At 40.9% G+C, this 23201-nt stretch overlaps 1 protein-coding gene across 3 annotated transcripts in view; it reads left to right on the top strand.

The window, feature by feature from the left end:
• The window catches only part of LOC308116372 (calcium-activated potassium channel subunit alpha-1a-like), a gene marked incomplete at its 3' end in the record, with an annotated part of 89583 nt that extends 68364 nt beyond the window's left edge, over positions 1-21219 (top strand). For 2 of the 3 annotated variants that reach the window (XM_080474534.1, XM_080474535.1), the window contains 10 exons: positions 911-1001; positions 6640-6763; positions 7142-7366; positions 8497-8689; positions 9635-9748; positions 11018-11148; positions 12505-12699; positions 15179-15297; positions 15401-15622; positions 20766-21219. In XM_080474534.1, the coding sequence (XP_080330660.1) occupies positions 911-1001; positions 6640-6763; positions 7142-7366; positions 8497-8689; positions 9635-9748; positions 11018-11148; positions 12505-12699; positions 15179-15297; positions 15401-15622; positions 20766-20787 (1436 nt within the window). Of the gene's footprint in view, positions 1-910; positions 1002-6639; positions 6764-7141; positions 7367-8496; positions 8690-9634; positions 9749-11017; positions 11149-12504; positions 12700-15178; positions 15298-15400; positions 15623-19085; positions 19115-20765 lie in introns of all 3 variants that reach the window. The other variant, XM_080474536.1, reaches the window with a different exon arrangement.
• Positions 21220-23201: the final 1982 nt, after the last annotated feature.

Genomic DNA, 23201 nt, shown 5'->3' with positions numbered 1-23201 from the left:
TCACAGCTTGAACCATCAGTTAAAAGACACTCAAGTGTATTTTCCACGACCTATAACAAGCTATTCCCACTGAACGACGGCTGTTAAAGTGCTATTAGTGAAGCACTCCTCGTGCTCCATGTGTTTATTTTACCAGCGACTGCCATGGAGTAGAGTTGTTTTTCTTCAGCTGTGATATTAGCTTGTGAAAATATTTGCCTGATTACTTTACTCCAGGGTAAAACTTATAATTCGTTCCCTATGAAGAGCTCAGTGCACTTTGGTGAAGTGATAAAGACAATGTCTGAGGGGCATCTCAGCTGTACATAAATCACTCTGGCAGGAGGACCAACCTAATCATAGGAGCCAAGGGCACCACTCTGCAGATGAAGAAAGACCAGCGCTCCAGATGGGAATCAGTATTGGCACAAAAGCCCCTTTATTTGAAGTGCTGCATGCCTAATTTTTTTTTACAGTTTATTATTTTAATTAAAAGAGAATGTGGTTGATTAGTGGCCAACGAGAAGCTTTCCAAGTCCGGGCCTGAGCAAATCTGTACCGTCAACGAACTGAGGTATCGGTGGTGCGACGTCATCTGAACGGGCAAACTGTTGACATGTGAATTCCAGCGATTGCAGTGATTATAACCTCACAGATCAGCAGTTGGCATGATGGGTGATGATGGCTTTATTGCATGTTTGCATCTTCATACACAACCACCAGCATTATTTGCTGTCCATTGCACTGTTTTCTGCCCCACCCCCTGTTAACGCCAACCTGTTTACCAACCCTCTATTCCACTCCGCATCTGCGTTGTTCCCTTTGTATTTCCTGACCTCACATTGTGCTGTGTGTTGTTGATGTTTTGGTTCTTGTGTTCTTCTTTTTTTGCTGGTCATTTCTTCCCTCACACTTTTGCATCTTGTTGCAGTTGAAGAGGATCAACAGTCGGCGCTATCGCCCAAAAAAAAGCAACGCAATGGCATGAGGAATTCTCCCAACTCCTCGCCCAAGATAATAAGGTAGGTGACGATACAACGTGACCTGCCAACATGACTTTGAAAACCAAACAGTATACAGCAGGTATCCGAAAATTCAGTTTAACCTTTGATAGATATCAATATGTCATAATTATCATTATTCTAGATAATGCTGGATAATATATGTTGAATAAATTACATCAAGAAAAACATTTTAATCTGCAGCAAAACACAAAGACCTGTGACTTAATGCTGCATAATGCTGTTAAGGCGTTGGCAAACTATTACAGTTTTCCTTCAAAGGTCCAGTGTAAAGGATTTAGTGACAAGAGGCGCCTGGACAGCCTGTATGAGAACCTACGGTGGCCGTCAAACATACTGTTTGTTTATTTTATTCTGGGTTGAACAACATGAAAGAGGTTCTAGTTTCACAGTTATACACTAATAAAACCACAATATTAAATGTTATAGTTGAGTCAAACAGTAGATATTCCTAAATCCAACACTCACTGATCATAGTCTATTAAGAAAACAGTCCACTGTATAAAGTATTTGTTTTATCTGCTGTATAATGCTCTGCTGGCCTTGTCAACTCGCTGGTATAGATAGAAAACATTCTCCATAACACACATCATAATCTGCGTTGGTTATTTTGTGCTTTACAATCTACATGCGATCCACTTTTGCAGTTCATAGGAGCCTCGTGGGTTCTAAGTTACTAGTACCTATGAAATGGGGAGTAGGTTTAAGAACATTTTCTGTGCTGCAGCTTGTAGAAGAGCGCTACGCCACAAGGTTTCATGTGACACCCACAGACTACGACTCTTAAACAGGCCTGGCAGTAATGACAGCACCAGGCAGTCAGAGAGGCTCTAAAGGATAGATAGCCCAGGGCTATTCATCTATTGTCGGATCCCTCTAAGGTCTGTTCAGCACGTAAGGCCACAGATGATATGTATCATCACAATTAAAGGCGAATTCAAATGCTACCTTGCTTTTATCTTGTCTCATGGAATTAAATCGGCTCTTATTGATCTTGACTGGAGATAACACTGTTATTCAACAAGAGCCCATTACGGGGATGATAATAGTAATAGTCACTGTCATTAAGTGCCATGCTATAAGGAGGCCAGGAAACAGGAAAGACCTGCAGCCTCGTGTATACAAAGTGGAATAGTGCACATGAAATTTAATCAAAACTGGCACATGACCAAATGTTCCCGTTGCCAATGCGTCTGCTGTATGCGTGACATTTTGAACTCACACCCACACATGTGCATTGTGTGTATAATTATGACATATATATCACATATCAGCGATATACAACAGTTATCAGAAGGACTTTGTTGTTTAATACAAAATATACAGCTACATTAGCATTTCTTTGATCTGTGGCCTCTGTTTTTCAGGCGGGTGTTTGCCCTTGTTTCATTTGGTTCAAAGTGGTGTTAAAGTTTAAAGCGCTGAAGGTGATTTCTTCACTCTGGGGGGTAACAAAAGAAGGCTTTTCTTAAGCTATAGCCATCAGCTAAACATCGGCCCATCGAACCAATCCATCTACTTGCCATGCTAATACGCTGCAATACAGGTGGATGTGTTATTTCATGCTGCATCTGCTGCCTACATGCTGGAGAGGGATTTGCTGTGGTAGCCTAAGGGATACTTCATTGCAACAAGCTGAGTTAAAAAAAAAAAAAAAAAAACATCTGGGTGTGTACTATATCAAATGTGTTTTTACAGGACCTGCGGCCTCAAGGCTGTTGTAAATAAGTAATGATCAACAGATTGGCTGTGGGTTTTGAAGAGCAAGCCTTTGTCAGGTTGTATGATGGGGAAGGTTTTCAAAGACTTTGCCTGCCTGCCCTCGGTGCTCATGTTACAGTAAGTCGGTGCAGTGATGCCGAAATAGAAGATCTACATAATGTGTGTGTGGGCCGTCTACTTTATGTCTCTCTCACATGTCATTACGCTGCTCAAGAAGACATTTGGCCTTATGTTTCGCGGTCATGACGTGCGAAGTCTTGTCAGACGTGTCTTCATAAAAGTAAAGAAGTGAATTACGCCGCTGATCAGTTGGAATCTTCAGAAGCGACACTCGCAGAGGCCTCCGCACAAAAGAATAAAGCCGTCACGTGTTTTTCCAGGAGACAGTTTCACTCCGAGTTCCAACAAACTAACACGTCCTGTCTGCAACTTAGCAATGACGACCTCACTGAAATTAACACCATTTCCACGGGCTCTCTGATGGGTCATAAGACACATCTAACTGCGGGATGTCACAACGCGTTTGGTCACGTCGGAGCGCCGTGACATGCACGTCATGTCTGCTGCAGCACCGCTGAGGCAATTGGCAGTGCAGGGTAGTGACAGGCCGTCATGGCTGACAGTGAGCGATAGCTATCCTGGCAGAGCTCTGCCTCACCAGTCATCTCCACAAGGACAAACTGAAGTGACAGCGGCTCCACTGAGTGACTGGGGAAACATTTGACTTTTGATGAAATATTTAGCCGAGGTGTAAACCCACTAAATGCTCTCACTCTTTGTAGGATGTGGATTCTGTCTCCGGTGGAAGTTTATGACATAGAATCAATTAGAGCAACTTGAGGTAATTGAGAGTTACTGCATATGATCTGGATGGATGGATGGATGGATGGATGGATGGATGGATGGACGGACGGACGGACGGACGGACGGACGGACGGATGGACGGACGGACGGACGGACGGACGGACAGACGGACGGATGGATGGATGGATGGATAGATGGACGGATGGATGGATGGACGCCTGAATTTATTTGACATATTAATATAATCTGATTACAATTTGTGTTTACACGTTACTTTCTTTGTATATTCCACGATGAAATCATGAATTAATAACCAGAGTTGGCCACACGGTGGCGTAGCGGTCAGCATTCTAACCTCATGCTTCATGCTTCTTTGTGTGCAGTTTGCATGTTCTTTTTCATGTGTGTTTGAGGTTTCTCATGCAGTCCTGGTGACTTTAGATTGCCCTTGGATATGTATGTGCGTGCGTGCGTGCGTGTGTGTGGTCGTGCTCTCTGCTTTAGCCCTGTGATGGACTGGCGTTCTGTGCGGGGTGTAACCTGCCTCCACTCATGGTCGGCTTCCTGTGACTCTTCGACAGATGGATGAATACATGGGGCTTACTCATATTTATTTCACTATAGTACACATTTCAGAACTGAATACTTGTAATGAATTAGCGAATTAAAACTGTGAAATAGTCTCAGTCATTGCCTTCAACTGGACCTGCTTGATGTTTCACTTCTCATCTGAGACGGTTTTATCGTTATAAAATGAAGTATAGTGCGACTTTCAGGCTAACCTCTTTATTAACTATAGATCCCAGCAGCCATTTACAACAATATTCTTTCTTTTGAAACACATCAGGAAGTCCCAAGATTGCCACTTGGTCTGGCACAAGACAAGCTGTTGAAGAGTAAAGTTGGAGTTAATTGCAGTGAGAGTTGGCAGCGCTGCTTTGCCCACTTCATCAAACGGTTTCAATCAATTTATTTTTTCCGGTGGGCAAATGAAGGACCTTGATCACCACAGTCTGATGGTAATAATAATAATAAAAAAAAGGACAATTCAGTTTTCATTTGACAAAACCAGTTAAAAGCAGTAAATCATGCTGCGCTAATGAATTGTGGGACAGGCCTCCCCTGGACTGGGTAAACCTCTTCCCAACATGATTTGAACAATGTGGTTTAATCTCTGTGGATCCTCACCTTGAGACCCCCTGTAGCCGGAGGTCTCAGAATGATTTCATACGTTCAGTGCTCCACTTCCATCTGCATCCTCTTAGCTTCATTTTGCATCGAGGAGTTGTGTATCGTTCACATTCTGTGGTGTGCACGTTGCATTGTGCACACACGTCTCATCAAATTGAAACGCCATCAACAAACTGTAGTGTGAGAGGTAAAAAGTGGCATAAAAGACATTTTCTCGTCTCGCTGCTTCTTGTCTTGAAAGGACATCCAGATCTCGCCTCGGGGTGTATGAGCCCAAAGGCGGGTTTTTTTCTCCTTCGGTGTCTCGGGGGACGCAGTTTGAGCTGACACGTTCATGCATACTTAACATGTGAGGTAGCATTCTTATAAAGTCCTTACGTAGATTAAAGGGACGCTCCGGTTAGGGGGAGGAGAGCTGAAGTGTTTAAAAGGTTTTGGACAGAGACAGAAGACTGCTGTCTGGGTTTTGACAAGATAACATCTTCAGCGGCGATCTGACTCTGACAGAGTGGGTTCAGTGCAGTGAGAGCTGTGTGGGCAGTGCGCGCCCTCCAGAGTTACCCGGTCACCAACACACCAGTCCTGTTACATTTCAACTTTTTATGTTGATACCACTGTTTTCATCCACATGCAGGTTCAAAATCAAGCACTAATTTTATAGTTTATTGACATCATATGATCAAATTGTCTTGTTACCAAACTATATTACCTAATTAATCTTTTAGAAAAATAGCCATAAGTTTATCGTACAATGCATATTGTAAAGAACAGTTTTGTAATCTATTTCAATTTTTTCTTATATTGTACTCAAAGTATTGTGGCAATTATTTTAATAATCAAATATCATCTTTTTAACATTTATCATATTCTGTACAAAACAATTTTCTACAAATATTTTTTTAAATAATCATATTTTATTCCATTTGTGTTTGCCTTTAATCATACAGAACAGCATTGTGCTATTTTATTTATGGATATTTTTTTCTTTTACTTGCCCACATGTTTACTTTGTAGGTACGAAATAAATCATATATAATACTGTTTATTTTACTGTCTTAAATTTATAGTGCATTTTATTTCTATATTCTTTTTTTTTTTTTTTAAAGGTTTAACTGTAGTCCACCTGACTGTATTGTTTTTAATTGTTCTGTTTTACGTGTATAAGGTTATTTCACTTTCATACATCAGAAATAACCTTCATGTATTTACAGAATTGTGATCATGTTTCTGATATTATAATGTTTATAGGAAGAATCTAGAGAAGGGTTTTGATGCATTTAGTAATTACCAAACTCCTGATGTAGTTTATTAACTAATAAGTAGCTCCTAAGTAACGTTACCACGGGCATTTCTTCAAGGAAGTGAACGAATCATATCAGTGTCATCGGAGCAACTACAGGTACCGGTGTTGGGATCCTTCAGTGGTCAGTGAGGAGACGGAACTCACCACAACACCCACTGAATTGAGTTTATATGGTCCTGATGCCCCTTTTAAACATTAATACTCTTCACTTTGGAAAGCAAAATATGTTCGGGCAAATTGCTGAAATATTTAAAGTCTGCTCTGTTAAAGCTTTTACCACGCCGCGCACGACGTCAAAAGCTGTATGCAGTAAGGGGGCGTAATTGCATCTCCGTGCTCATGCCAGTCAACGCAGTGTGTTGCTGCCATCTCCTTCCGCCTGGCTGCTGCCGCTGATGTCACTCCGCTTGATGACATGGCACTTTTGTTGGCATTTCAGCAGATGGCCTCTGACAGGAATGAGCAAGGAGAGGGAGGAGAAAAAGGAGGGAAGGAACTTGTTTTCCAAACAAGTGGCGCGTTTGGAGATTCCCAAATATTTTGAAAATAAATCTATGTTTCAGAATTCGGGAGAAGATATTGTCTCACCGTCTGTCCTCCATCTTTTCCCCTGATCAGACACGACCCGCTCCTCATCCCGGGCAACGAGCAGATTGAGAGCATGGATGAGAACGTGAAGAAATACGACTCCACGGGGATGTTTCACTGGTGCCCGTCCAAAGACATCGAGAAGGTCATCTTGGTGGGTCTCGCTCCTTCGCTCGGCACTCGTCATTTGTCCCTGACACTCTTCTCCCCGGTGACAGATGTGTCATGTCATAAAGCGCCATCAGAGGTTGACAGGGCACTTAAACACTCTGTAATGAGGTGTTTGACATGTCATTTGCTATGCAGAGGCTCTGTACATAGAACATTTCTTGGACTAATACATATGCCATTTTTCAAATTACTTGCAGAGTCTATTACAGCCGTGAACCGCATGATATATTTCACAGGGCGAACAAGCTGACTGGAAAAATAAGAAAGAAAGGAGAAAGCACTAACATTAGCTAGAAGCCAAACGCCTGTCATAAACATGCTTTAATGCTCTTTCCCCCCCCCTTCCTTCTTCCCCTTTCAGACCCGGAGTGAGGCTGCCATGACAGTTCTGAGCGGTCATGTGGTCGTGTGCATATTCGGCGATGTAAAATCAGCGCTGATCGGCCTGAGAAACTTTGTGATGCCGCTGAGGGCGAGCAACTTTCACTACCACGAGCTGAAGCACATCGTGTTTGTCGGTTCCCTCGAGTATCTGAAGCGGGAGTGGGAGACGCTTCATAATTTTCCGAAAGTCTCCATTCTGCCAGTGAGTACAGTTTCATTTCTGTTTAATTTCTTTAACAAATCACAACATGAGATCCTTGAAGATCTCCATCTACATAAAGAGGAAATATTTCTATAACAAGCATATGCTATGAATATGAATATGGAATCCTTTCAATAAAGCATTATTGACATTTCTATGTTAAAGAGTTTGACATATGTTACAGCAGTGGATCTCAAAGTGTGGGGTGGGCCTCCCCTGGGGGGCGCCAAAGAGCTTCAGGGTCGAGCAGCAGGAGAAATCTAGGGGTCCTGGGGTGCCTTTTCCCAGGACAATTGAAATGATAAAAATAGGTTTTGGAATAAACCATAAGAAATATAAAGGCCTACTAATTTTTGAATTAGAAGCTTGGAAATAGAATTAGAGAAGATATAAGCTTTTTATTGCTTTCTGATGACGACGGGGTCTCGTGTCCCCACACTTCCACAACCCCTGAGTTCGGCAATGCTTATAGCTTTTAGTACCAAAAAAACCAGCGCAGATTTAAGCCTTTATCGTCTGCTTTTCTTCATGCAATTTAAACTAACTTTGATAAGAGAATTAGGAGTGTCAGCTTCTGCTTCACACACCTCAGAATAACATAAATATCATTGTGTTGATGGACTGTGCAGGTAAAACTCACGTATTAGATGACTAAAATAAAACCTAATGCTGTACAGACGTGAAACAACCGTCTGTATGTTCTGTACCTTTAACACCCGGTACAATCAGGAGTGACGAAGACAACATGACTATCACTGCCACATCGAAGCAAACACAAGAAAACGTTAAACTGTGCAGGTTCAAGTATGAAACTGGTAAAGACCCATAAAACACTCCCAGTCGTTAACAGTGGACTCATTTCCTCTGATGCGTCTGAGTGACATTTAGTAGTGACATGACCTTCATCCCCTGTGCCGCCATCTTGGCTTCTTCATTGGTTTGATGAGTAAAAATGGGAGTTAACAAAAAACCCACTTCCTGATCATGTTAGTTAAAAAAAAAAAAAGTGTGAACAAACGTATCCTCAAAGCAGGTAGAAGTCTAAAGTTTGACGACTCTTCACAGCTTTGGTCTATCTCTGGCCTCACGTAGGTGCGATAACAAATTCTCTCCTTCACTTCCCCTCAAAGGGCACGCCGCTGAGTCGGGCAGATCTGAGGGCTGTCAACATCAACCTCTGCGACATGTGTGTCATCCTGTCAGCCAATCAGAACAATATTGACGACGCATCACTGCAGGACAAAGAATGCATCTTGGCGTCACTCAACATCAAGTCCATGCTGTTTGACGACAGCATCGGGGTCTTGCAGGCTAATTCTCAAGGTAAGGAGCGCCCTATCATAGTTCACTGCACCGCCTGGGAGGGACAGGGTGCTGGCACGGAGAATATTCCTCACTGGGTGCTGCCTGGCTGACCTGGTGTCACTGCATTTGACAGTAAACCCTCCTGACTATTCCTCAGGTTACTGTAACAACGGGTTTCCGCACAAACCTAATTGGTTGCAACATGCATGCCCTCACCTGACATTTGTTTTTCCTGATATCCGAGGCCACTTTATAACACACCGACGATAATTTATAAATATTGCATGTTAGAGCTTTGTAAATGGCACCTGAACCACTCAGTTATGGTCCGACAGCCATCAATAATGGTCATGTTTTCTTTTTTGTTAGTTTTTTTTGCTTTGAGAGAAAGAAATCCTTTTAAAGAACCTTCTGACCTCAGGAAGAAAAAAACCCACCCATTTCATTATTCCTCCAATACATGTATGACCTCGCATTTGCCTTAGTCAGCAGTAAGTGATGGATGTCAAAACACGACCTATGTATAATACATACGGCATCACTGATTTAATGTGCTTACTTGTCAGTCTGAGGAAAGCAAGGAATGTCAAGTCAATTTGAATTCAATCTTGCGTCACTTATTTTCTATTTCATGGCTGCGTACTGTACATGCTTTCTTTTGCGCGTGTGTAAAAGGGTTTATGACTCCATGTGCGTGCACACACACACACACATACACGCACGTGCACACAAAAGGAAACAAAATGAGAAGTATGTCACATCTATTATAAATAGACTAATATTGGTCCTTGTCAGGAATACAGTAACGGAGCACTCAGCAACTTTATGCTTTACCAGACGCTGGAAAATGGATGAAATGGCCTCGGCACATTAGTTCTGCTGATATGCCTGGTTGTAACCTCTAATGAAGTACTGAATATTGCAACAACAGATGTGTTTTATATAATGTGTGTGTCCAATCAGGGTTCACACCACCGGGGATGGATAGATCTTCTCCGGAGAACAGCCCAGTCCACGGATTAGTTCGGCAGACTTCTGTCACCACCGGAGCAAATATTCCCATCATAACTGAACTGGGTAAGCTTTTCTTTTTCTTTTTTTTTCATATCTGTCATATGATTGATGCTTGAGCTTTACAATTGCACACTGTTTTATAAACAGATCTGAAAACACAATTTATGCAATTAAATGCTGTCAATGTTTGATTAATCTCACTGAAAGTGGAGTTTTTATTGGATTTTTTTTTTTTTTTCTCCCCTGTTGACATGTAACAACTGTTTTTCCTCAACACTTGTCTAGCGCCATTAGCAAAGCCAGGCAAAAAAGTGCCTGTGATTTCATTCAGTCAGGATAAAAGCAGTGGGACCAGCATACAAATGATAACAGAGCTGGGTAAGAAGTGCCTCTGTCCTGTACTGCAGTCTTGTAACTGCTGCTGCCTCCATATCAGCTTTCTTTTGATTTCTCTCACTGCACAAGAGGCTCAGTTCATTCCCATGGCATCACTTTGAGCACATTTTACCCTTGGTTCTGGATGAAATTGCCTGTCTTGTTTTGGCCCCTTATCTCAAAGCAAAATTTCTCCCTTTTATTTTTCGAAGAATTACAAGGCCTTTGATCCCTCAGAAGTCCTTGTGGCTGTTTTTCTTAGCATCTTCTGTCGGATCACATTCTCCGGCCCGTGCCCTTCTTTCATCTCAGCCCTGTCGATATGACTGACATATACTTCTGTCCTCACAGAGGGAGCGGTTCTCCGACTAAATTTCACATCATTACGTTCTCCCAGCTATTGCATGCGGGGGTTTTATTGTGCTCAAAGACATCTTTAAAGAAGGTTCTGGGGCAACAAGATACTTTCATTTGACTTGACATGCAAGTACAAGTAATTGGGAGTTCTGTCTTGGGTTTACAAGACAAACAATGGCATATTGGTGTTAGGGACAGTGACCTCAGGAGGACTTTGAATTGAGGCCTGCAACCGTGACAATATGCATGGTGTCATGAGTGTGCATGGATGGCCTGGATATGGAATGTGGCAAAGGCAAGTTGGCATAAAAATACTGAACAAAATACAATTTCTCTGTTTGAAAAAGATGAAGAAATTTATACAAATTTGGGCTCTAGAAATTAAGAATAACTGGATTTTGAAAACAGTCCATATCTGCAGCTGCTGACTGTTGTGCACAACCACTGTGCTTTTGTGTCTTCCTCTCCATTGGAATGACGTATTTGCCTGGTTTCTCCACTTTCAAATTAAAAAATTTTTAAAAAACACTCCATGAGTTGTGGTTTTGCTGCGCAGGAGAGTTTAAATAACTAACTGTATTTACCCGTTTACCTTCATAGTGAATGACTCCAATGTTCAGTTCCTGGACCAAGATGACGACGACGACCCCGACACGGAGTTATACCTCACGCAGCCGTTTGCCTGCGGGACGGCGTTCGCCGTCAGCGTGCTGGACTCCTTAATGAGTGCAGTAAGTCAGAAACACAATAGTGTAAACGTGTGTGATTTTAATTCATTTTCTTATCTCGGATTTTGCTGAAAGACAGATTCCCAGATCTCCTCTCAGGTTTCCTCTAACATGCTAATTCAGTTTTGACAACACGGTTTGTGTCAAACACAGTCAAGAGTCATACAATCAAACCAAACTCTCAAGATAGAACTCTATTAGATTTGTCCTGTATGAGTCCTTGTGTGAAAACGTCAGGTGTCCAAACCAATTTATATTGTAAAACAATATCACACTCATTGCTTCTGCCATGCTGCGTAATCAAATAGTCCACTGATACATATTCAGGCACAATCATGTACATTTTCAAGTGTTTTTAGAAAATATCTGAACTTGTGTATGTATATATACGAGAACTATTGTATTTTCCTGCAGGACCACAGGCTGTGAATGAAAGTTAATTTAACAATGTGTGGAAGGGGACACTTGGACACAACGTGGGCCTTCGATCACTTTTACAAAGTTTTGACATCCTTCCTGCTTTTGTCCCGGGTCTCATCTCTTTCAAGCTCACTTTCCCATGTTTGTCTTAAACAAACAGTGATAGTGAAAAAAGAGTCAAAGAAAAGGTTGAAAAGAAGTTATTGACTTTCCCAGTCTCATGTTTTGTTATCAGGACTGATAGCAGAATACCTCCACTACATCCCCCCCCCCCCAAAAAAAAACCTGAAACAAAAGTAGGCGTCCTCCGCTCCAGTTAAAACGATAAACGACAAGACTGGAACTTGTACTTGGTATGATGGCTTCATTTGTCTGCCTTTCAGTTTGAGTGAGGTTAGAACAAAGCTGCCTTCAAGTGCGCTTCAGTGTAGACAAAGGTAATGCTACCTAATGGACAGCCCTCATCCATCATCTTAGTCAATAGTGCTGTCAGCAGCCAAGGGAGATGTCGCTGTGCTGTACAAGCAGGGGGAGACAGGAGACTGCACTGCAAAGAAAAAAAGGTCAGATACTTGCCCCTGTTAAAACAAGCAAAGCAATAACTGGAAAGGACTTAGAAGGGTAGGACCTTTAAAAAAAGAAAAAGAATAAAAAAACACTTTTCGAGGTTTGGTAGAGCTGATTTTTATGAATGGCTGTCTCATATGTAGCTGTATTAATACCTGGACAGTGTGAGTGTGTACACGTCAGCCGTGAGAGTAACCCGCATTAACTGGGTTCTCCTGTCTTTTCACTCGGCGTGTGGGCCGATGTGACGCGACAGAGCGGGGTTAGATAGCGCCACTCAGCCTCTCCGCCACTTTGAGACGGTTCAGTTGTGACTCGGGTGGCGCTGGCTTGAGGTCTCACACCCCCACCCCTCTCACCTCATTCCTTCAGACATACTTCAATGATAATATCCTCACCTTGATCCGGACGCTGGTAACAGGCGGGGCGACACCGGAGCTGGAGGGGCTGCTGGCGGAGGAAAACGCATTACGGGGCGGCTACAGCACGCCACAGACCCTGGCGAACAGGGACAGGTGTCGCGTGGCACAGCTGGCCTTGTACGACGGACCCTTTGCTGACCTCGGGGTAAGTGAGTGGTCCTGTCACCCAGGGACTAAGGACATCTCTGTGTGCCAGTGTTGTGGAAGCTAATCGGGATTGGGTGTGTTATATAGCCTGGATAAGTACGTCCAAAAATAGCAGGGCGACGTGATCGTGAAGTTCAGACTCGATCATCAAAGACGTGTGTCGGTGTTCATTCACACCACAGGAGGCTTCAGTTTAGCGGCCTAAAGCTGATAGACAGCAAAACCTGATGAACAATAAGAAATCTTTAAAAGATCTGATTACTCCTAAGATGCATAACTCTGGCTTCCTCCCACAGTCCAGAATCATGTGTCTGAGTGGAATTAGCGACTTTAAACTGCCCGGAGGTGTAAATGTGTGTGTGTCTCTTCGTGTTTGCACTGTGATGTACTGACGGCCTGTCCAGAGTGGATGGATGGATGGATGGATGGATGGATGGATGGATGGATGGATGGATGGATGGATGGATGGATGGATGGATGGATGGATGGATGGATGGATGGATGAAAAAGAAATGTATAAATATATACAGATTGGTAATTTAACAATATCTAATATCTACCTCTCTAATAAAGCTTCAAGCTTTAGATACCAATAAAGTAATTGAAAGATTTCTATTTTTCATGCAGATTTAAGCTGTTTGTTAATTATAAATCTATTATCTTTCCTCTCAGTATGAATGAAAAGGTTTTTTTTCTTTGTTTTTTAACAAAATCAAAGTACCTTGTACGTATGATTTATATATTATTTAGTCAGTATCAAATTACTAAGTGATTATTGTTGTAAATGCAGATATCCACACATGTTTTTTTCTTCTATTTCAGTCTTTTCCATAGTGAAAATAATTTGCCACATTTGAAATCACATTCAATTAATTTCACTATTTCACATTATCGACACAGCGATTGTTTGTTAAAACATTTATTCATAATTAGAGCTCTATTTTATGTTATGATCCAGTCGTGTCATCATTTAAAATGAATTCCTCGTCAATAACAATAATCTTCTGATGACATTGTGGACGTCTCCCTTCAACCCATGTGGTTGCCTCCAGCCTGAAACTGAAGAAAATATTGCATATATATTGCCAAGATCCTCCAATAAATATACATCCACGCACAATCAATCTCTCCCTCGGGAGCAACCACAAACTCATTAGTTCCGAAAAAAGCAAAAACGGCGAACACATCCTCTGTTAGATCGTGGAGGTCCACTCATGTGACCATTAACCATTCGTCTTCAACAAATTTGGCACCGTGAGACTTTGCGATGTGAAATCTACTCATGGGGCTTGTTGGCTAACGGCAGTGATGGGCAAGCCTACAAAGAAAATGTACGCAGGCCGGCAGCTCGCCAGCTCCCAGTCAGCCACCATCACTCTCCCAGCTCCTTCCTCTCCTCTCAATACCGAGCTTTTCATTCTCCTCCGATTTGCTTTCTTAAGATTGTTTAGAATTTAGCTCAAAATTCATTAAATCGGAAGATTTGCATGGTCATTGATGGAGATTTTAGTTTCCTGCATCGACCACACACTCCTGAATCTTAATCATCTTGATCATAGACACTGATGGGCAATTTTAGAGACAAAGAATATTAAATGAAACTGAGTGTTTTCACCTTCCTGGTCACTTTACACTATTCCCTCAAAGGTCTGCAGTATCAAATTTGATCATCGTTGATTTTCTCAGATTTGCTTGACCCTTGCAAGTGAATCCTCTTATAAGAACAATTTCAAATTAGTTTAATTGATGATAAAATTGGGCCGTTTTGAATGCTAATGTGGCTAAGCCATTAGGGCCACCTGATTAATTTCTACATGAGTTGAATCAAAACTCATCAGTGTATGAGACGAGCACTTCAGGGCTCATTCTTGTTCCCGAAGGTGTGTTTGGTAAATTATGCTAGAGTAGTAGCCAGAGGGCATTTTAGCAGCTAATAGTGGAGAAGCTAACAGCATCCATGGACAGAAAATACCTCAGATGCGGAGCAGATCTTCCTCCAACCCCAAGGTTGGTGGTTCGATCCCTATCCTCATTGTGCTCATGTCTGCAAATGTCCTTGGGCGAGATGCTGAAGTCCAGGTTTCTCCCCGTGGCCACTTGCATACCTTCCAGTTAGGGTAAAGTGAATGGATTAGTGTTGCCGTCCAGTCGTTTATACAAAATATTCTCTTTCAGCCCATTAATGCGTTTTCATTGAGCCAATTCCTGGTGATGGTTTTCTTGCTCGCTCCAAGTAAAACCAACCATATTTCCCATTAAAAGCCTATTACAAGCGTGAGAAAAGTTTTGTTTAGTATTTTATTAAAGGTTTTTATTGCGTATACACATTTATATCAACAGCCGTTACATATTATATTCAATATAGTGAAAAACATTAGGAAATCTGACATCAATTATTTTGCACGTATCAAAACGTGCATGAAAGAAAAATGCAGGCTGCGCACTAATCAGCATTTTTATTGTTTGCGATCTTCCAGGATGGAGGTTGCTATGGCGATCTTTTCTGCAAAGCCCTGAAAACATACAACATGTTGTGTTTTGGCATCTATCGATTAAGAGATGCACATCTAAATGCCCAAAGCCAATGTACCAAACGGTGAGTATGTGTTCTTGTATTTAGATGTTAAATATTGTGCCAGAAGAGAAGAAATCACTACATTTAGAAGTGGCTCCCGTTCTGGTCCCTCCCTCTCCTGCAGGTATGTCATAACCAATCCACCGTACGCGTTCGAGCTGGTGCCCTCAGACCTGATATTCTGCCTGATGCAGTTTGACCACAACGCCGGCCAGTCCCGGACCAGCCTGTCACACTCCTCCCATTCGTCCCACGCCTCCAGCAAAAAGAGCTCGTCCGTGCACTCGATCCCCACCACCAACCGCACCAACCGCATCAAGAGCAGGGACTCGCGAGACAAACAAAAGTATGTGCCCGTCTAACGCTCTGTGACCGTCTGTGACCGTCTGTGTCCGTGGTCAGTGCCTGCCGACAGTGTTGTCTCGTGTGTCCGTGTGCAGCGTCCAGACAGACTGTTCCACGTCCGGCTGTCACTGTGTGTGTTCGTCTGAATGTGTACGTCACTTGTAAGTCCAGGCTTGCATTTAACAGAATAATGCAGTACAGAGTGGGTTTGGGGTTTTTTTTCTCCCTCAGCAGGCCAAAGGTCAAAGTTAAAAAAAAAAAAAAAAAAAAAAAACAGCGAGGGATTCTGTCTTCCCCGAAGCGCTGAGTTCTTTCTCTCATCCATCTGCTGTAACTGTGCTCTCTTTTCCACTCCTGTACATTTTCTTTCTGCCAAGAACTACAAGAATCTTTTACTATAATTTTGAATATTTTTGTCATTTCAAGCGATGGGAATTGACAATGTTGTAGATGAGTTTTTATTCACAGTGGGATTGTTTTATCTGTCCTGGAGAAGTACAATGAAAGTGTATTGCAATCGCGTAAGAAACATTACTTAGCCATGTTTTTCGCAGATTCAATATTTATTTCTATAGCATTCCTGTATATTATTTTTTTTACGTTTGATTTTCTGATTCGAGAAGTTATAAACAAATGTTTTTCTATCATCTGTGTTATAAAACAATCATTAAGATGTCAGAGAAGATCAATCTGACCTGAGTCAACAACTCAAAGTCAGCAAGAGCTTCTGGTTGAATTTTCAAGAGTCTCTTCAAGGTCAGAAAAGTTTGCTCTTAAATATATAACAGCAAACTTTAAATGTCTTCTATGAATGCATTACACCTCTTTGAAAAACACCTAAAACAACTTTGCAATTCAAAAGAGGATTTCCAAATTAACATTGAGCAACGTACTCATAGGAACGTTTGAGGCCACGAGCAAATAAGAGCAGCTAAATGTTTATTTCTGCAAGTAAATGCAGCCAAAGCCTTGTTTAATCAGTTAGTCCACCTTGTGCATCATCACCATAATCTCTCCAAACGTGGTTCAGTTGACCTCAGTCCGCACACAAAAATATTTTATTTATACGTGATGATGGTTAACAAATATGCAACACAACAGAATTCACAAGATTAACGAAACATTTGAGGATCTTTTCTGTTCTTTCTTGTTTTAATACCTCTTCCTCTCTCTGAAAACACTCTTTACATCACCACCTTTCAGGTTTTTCTCTGCTGAAACTTGCTTTCGTTTTCTTTAAAAATTGAAGATGAACCTCCTTGTACGAGAAACGCATTTTTAAATTACATGCCTTAAAGGTTCATGTCCTATTGCACACCGTGTCCTCATGCCTTCTGAGATCCATTAAAGATTTATTTAAATGTTACCTGCCGCCATGAAGTAATTATGTCAACGTATTTTGTCGAGTAGAGACCGTTGGAGTCACTAATAAAGTTACACTCAAGATGTAATTACCTTGTCTTCACATGTGAATGTCACATTTTAGTTTTATTTTGTTCCACATTGTCATTTTCACAAACTTTTTTTTTTTCTTTCTCGCAAGGCTTTTTAGTAAAAGGTAAATACCGCCTTGTTAGATAAGCGGTTATTAAACTGGTGCTACAGACTGACATCAAGTACATCCTGAAGGTCGCAATATAATGGAAGAGAACAAAACTAAATCAGCGAAGAATGGCACAGATCTTCAACTGCAGCACCTACGGATTTTCTCGAATGAGAAATAACAGCATGGACATCATGTGGGGTTTTTTTCTGGGGAAAAAAAAACAATATATATAAATATATACATATATATATATATATATATATATATATATATATATATATATATATATAATTTTTTTTTTTTACCAACCTGAGTTAACCAGGCCTGAATGTGGTGACTCACAGCCCCTATAACTTATTGAACTGCCTCCTTCGTCCTCTGGATGTAGGGATACATTTTTAAGTTACGACTTATTGGTGTTGATCAGCCGGTGGCTTTATATCTGCAGCTAAACGTCCCCGAGCTGGGATCTCAAACAGTCGCCCCTCACGGTATGAGCTGCAGCTACTCTTTTAGCAATCTCGATGCTTATCAGCAATTCTTCTTCTTCTTCTTCTTCTTCTTCTTGTGCTAAGACCATAGTCTCCACCATCGCTTCAGTTTCCGGTCTAAGTATTGCATTATGAAGTCTTACCACAGTGGATTAATCAGGTGTAACTTTTATTTTTGCACTTTGGAAAGTTGTTCCCCGACTGGACTGAACCCTCTGGCGGGACAGTTTCGTTATCTGTTTGAGACAATTGTCTATATCTAGAAAGTTCAAAAAAACCACGAGCACTCAGAGATATCGAGCTTCATGTCGAGCTTTTTAACCCTCAGGACTTCCACAAGATTCATGAGTCTGTTACACTTTTTTTTTTTTTTGACAATTCTACGAGAAATACTCATAACCAGGCGAACTTTATTTTTTTTATTGGAAAACTGGGACCTATTAGATCTCAGTCAGCGATGTATTAGTTCGGATATTATTTAATACATCTGGTACTTCTTCCTCTGAAATAGTGTGTCTGTATTCGTGGGTTAACCGTTTTTACTGCCAACCTGACAAATTGAAATGCCCTTTATCCATACAAGGAAACATTCACGGCGTATTCCAATACCAATACTTAACCTGCACTTCAAAATGCTTTTCAGATAGATAAGTGTATCCATTAATCCACAATGGTTTAATCAGCTGTAGAACGTGATGTGATATTATGGTAAACACTCATAACATCTACCAACAGTATTTTCTGTAGGTTTCTTCAACAACAATGGCTTATTGTCGTTAACCCGCATTATTATGTGTTTTTATTATAAGTGTCTGAACATTTTATCATTAATAATACATTCAAAGGACTTTTTCTGTAATGGCAAAGGTATGACTCCTGTTATTTCAAAAGAAATATTAATATTCACATGCTGATATGATTTTCTTTCTTTACTAAAAATAAATGCTCACAAATCAAAGCTGCTGAATAACACACGCCTTCTTTGATTGGTTGTCATTGCACATTGTTCAGAAATACAATCATTTTGATTTACCTGATGTTTTTTTAATAACACATTTGCTATGTGAGCTGCTTGCTGCTCATGGGGTTTGATTTCCATCAGAAACATCCTTCCAGCTGCTTCAGCGATAGGCATGGACCCAGTATGGCTGCTTGACGCGTGCTGCAGAGGCTCCATGCATTTTAATGGCTCCCAAAGATTTTTCTGACATGACCTATGTTGTAATCTCTCTCTATTTCATTTATTTTTTATTTGGAGTTTGCGAGTTTCAGTCTATTGCTTAACCGACTCTACGTTCTTACGTAATGAGATCATCTGCTGTTTTTTATGCCTCCGATCATCATGCTGTGCAGTTTCTGTTATTAATGGTCACATTAGTGTTTTCCCATTTAGCTTACATTTAGTGTACTACTTTCTTTTTCCAAAGTGCAACAAGGATGAATAGAGTGGGCCAAGGTATGGAAGTGAATAATTATGCATGATGTTAAATAATGCATTGAACACGGTCATGTCCTTGCTGACATTATGCCCCCTGAATGAAAGCCAAGTAGTGTGGTGTTTCCAAATGACTGCATCAGGGCTGCATGGTTATGACCTATGCAGTACATCTCACAGTGGGAGTGACTGTAAAATGCGTGATTGCAACTGAATGGTTTGATGCCGCTTCACCTTACTGTGTATCATGTGATTATATATCATGTTTTACTATTGGCAACATGCATCTACTGGCGTACGTGTTAATGCACTGTAGCTGCACAGCCTTAAGTCATGTTGATGAAAATGCATGACCATCGACATTGCCAAGTGGATGAATCACCAGCGCTACATAATGCCAGACCAGCTATTCCCTGTAAAAAAAAGAAAAAAGTTGCATCAAGCCAAAAGCCTGAAGCCCTTCCAATGAATGAAAACATGTATGAATATATGAAATGTGAAGATTAAAGAAATGTATTAACCTACGTTTTAGTACAGAAAAGACTTGAGAACCGGTTTTGTTTCATTATTACCCGCATGTCTGCTGATCCCATAAAACAGCATGATATGAAAGCAGTATGTCATGTACATGAAGATATTCAGACGTGACAGCGGTGAACATTGGGACAGTGGGTGATCTTCACCTGCTATTAAAAACCCACCGTGGAGTTTATTCTCGTCACAATTTATGTTACCAACCTCAAGTCAAAGAATAATCGATTTCAAGATCTAACTTTCTCATCGTGTTCTTTGTGCATCAGAGCAGGAGTTTTCAAAGTGTGTCAGGATTCGCTTCCTTATCTTGAACCACATGACTTCTCTCTATTTGCTTGAATGTCGAATTAGAAGACATTATTGTTAAAAACTATTGGGAGCATAACTCTTCTCAGCTTAGTTAGATGTGTGTATTATTAAATATCCCATGGCCCTTTATATACAACCTGCATCTGTCATACCTGTTCACCTAAGGCTAAACACCACCAAGCTCCGTTACGATACATTCTGTTCTGAAATGCATGTTACTTCTAGAACGATTGATCTTTACATCATCTGCTTGTATCTATAAAATTCACCCTTTATCAGATTCCAAGTTTAATGAGAGGACAATTAATCTCCTTCACTTAAGTGACTTTTTGAACTTATAGAAAAAGCAATTTTAAAGTGAGTTTTGAAGTGTAATATTGAACCCTTATTTAAGACGCATCGCTGATAATTATGTCATGTTGTTGAATTTACTGTGGTACTGACAATGAAACTACAGAAGGATATTTTTTTTGTAATTAAAGATGTGTACGAGATATTAGCTTTTTTAATTTTTTTAAGCTTATCAAAACTCACGGTACCAAATAGTATTTTCTCCATATTTTAGAGGTAGTAAGAGACACTGATTTCAAAGCAAATGAGAATATTTCAAGAAGCCATATATGGTCAGTTTCCCAATGAAGGATTAAAAAGGGGAAAAAATAAAGTCACACAGGGACAAAGCCTGAGGAAAGCTCTCTGGCGCCCCCTAAAGGGAGGCTCCTTCCACACTTTGAAAACCTCTGAAACATCGAACTGGTCGTCCATGTAGCATTAACTGTCTCCTGTCTCTTCCCTCTTTGTTTCCACATGGCTTTGGCGCCGTTCTCAGAAAAGACATGGTTTACAGATGAACCAGAGAACACCCACCTGAGGACCATACAGATCAAGCCTGTGAATTCTCTCACCGTCAACCAAGTCAGTCAATATAAATCCACAAGCAGCTTGATTCCTCCCATCAGAGAAGCAGAAGACGAGTGCTGAGCTCCAGACTCATGCTGGCACCTGGACTCCCGGGAAGAGAAGGAGGAAGAGGAAGATGAAGGGGGGGGCTTACTGTGTCGGTGTCAGTCTGGCACTCTGGATATCTCCTCATCTGCAAACATTAAATTCCCAGCCACCGACATATATGACAAACTGCTTTCTTCATCCACCCGCGCTGCAAGTCTAAGCCCACATGAAGACAATCACAGTCCAACATTTCTGAACGTGAGCAGTGACCTGACTCCAGCGCTGTTTCGTTCCATTCTGGGGAATGAGGGTCACTCGAAGCCGAAGAGCAATGTAAAAAAGAAAAGAAAAAAGACTCCTAATAGTACTCCTGGGTCAAGTTTTGCAATTGTAAAAGTTGCCTTTTTTGCTCTCCGTGAACAACTATAACTACTGCATTCACGTCGTCCAGTAACCGAGCGTGCAGAGTTCTTCTGTGCAGGTTGTTTCTATGTGCGTTTCACATCCAGCCGCCACCCCCGCCACAATGGCGTCGCCACTCACTGACTCTCAGTGAGTCCTTTGCCATTTGGAGCTAATTCACAACATTTGTGACAGTTACGATGGCCGATGTCCGTATATGAATGACATTTGGCTTCAGCCTTATCTCAATCCATTTATATTTGTCTTATCTCTGCCTTGTTTGTTATAAATGTTTTAAAGTCGCTCATTTTGGTTGCAATGTCCAAAACTCCTTCCAATGTTAGAAAGTATCTGCCACTGCAATCCTGGGGTGAAATCTTCCCAATATTTTTTTTTTTATAATTTTTTTGTTAATAGCTAAATATGATAGAGCTGTTTTAATGATGACACTATAAAAGTACCTTTTTTCCAATATATGACAGCAAAACAAAATACGTAGTGTGTAGAACAGTTGAGAAGCCTCATATCGCATGAAGTGGGCATCTTTAAGTCCTCCGTTGGCCGCGACCACTGCCTGACACAAGATCGTCTTGGAGGCCATGAAACATCTTGAATGAACTCCATGACCAATCTGACATGCTCATGCTTTTTTTTTTATATATATATAACTTTTTTGTCAATGCACCAAAAACAGCTCTATCATTTAAAAGAAAATGTATTTTTGGCTATTTATCTATTCAATCTGCATTCTGTTGGGATTTTTTTTTTTTTTTTTACAGCGTTGCCAACGTTGTTGATTTACATTTGGCAACTATTCAGAAATCTCTACGACACTTTTTGGAGACTTTGGCAAGAAGCTGGCAATTTAAAAAAAAAAACCAAAACAATCAAATGTATATACCAATGCTTTTTATTACTCACGTTTGTCTGTCTAACAATGTTATTCTTCCCTCTAATAGCAGTCCTTACAATTTCATGCACATGGTTAATTATGCAAACTCGACAATGTCATGAATCAACTTTTAGGGCAGCCAATAGCTTCTTTTCTTACTGGCAACACTGTTTTCGCTTCCATGAAACCATTTTCTCAACGGTGATGAATAAGCGATTGTTTAGTTTGGAACTACCGACAAAGTGGAGTGTGCTGGTTATTAATCATGTCTTATTTCAATCATGGAACATAGCTATATTGGCACTGTTGTCACTTTACTGCAGGAATCATCGGGGGGGGGGGGGATCACAGCAGTCCATAAAATTCTCAGTCCACAGATGATGTATCACAGTCCAGCCTGAGATTCGTATTGGATGTAAAAAGAGAGAGGTTGTGACATTTTTACTGGCACGGAGAACATCCAAGCTGTCCATCCCTCAGTGCCAGTAATGTGCCAGGCAGTGCTGAAGCCAACGGAGGACTCCAGAAAGACCCACTATTGCGAAAAGAGGCTTCTAGTTTCACTTCCTTCATGAAAGCCTGTCATCCCCTGGAGATACGTGCAGTGGTCGTCAACAATCTGAAAAAAAAAAAGTCTTAAAAACGGATTTTTTTTCCCTTCTTTTTTTTTTAAGCATCCATGATCGCCTGCAAGCAACTCATGTTTGTCTGAACCTGTAAAGCTTCATGTAAAGCATTTCTTTCTAGTGTGTTCTTGTTTGACAGTACCTGTGGGGTGGAGAGACATTCAACTTTGCAGTCTAGTTTTTAATATTTTGTGCATTGACTATTATTATTATTATTATTATTATTATTATTATTATTTTATTTTTTAGCACGTTGATTTGTGGATACAATGACAGTGCTAAGTTGACATTTCTGACTATGTCATAATAATACACCGTAATAAATACAGTTTAATGTTCTGTACAAACAGTCTTGTACATAAACTGTACATGATTTCATTTTGTATTTTCACAAAAA

Source organism: Lipophrys pholis, assembly GCF_963383615.2.
Source record: "Lipophrys pholis genome assembly, chromosome: 1".
In the NCBI taxonomy this organism is placed as follows: Eukaryota; Metazoa; Chordata; class Actinopteri; order Blenniiformes; family Blenniidae; genus Lipophrys; species Lipophrys pholis.
This window is presented reverse-complemented; position numbering and strand designations above follow the sequence as displayed.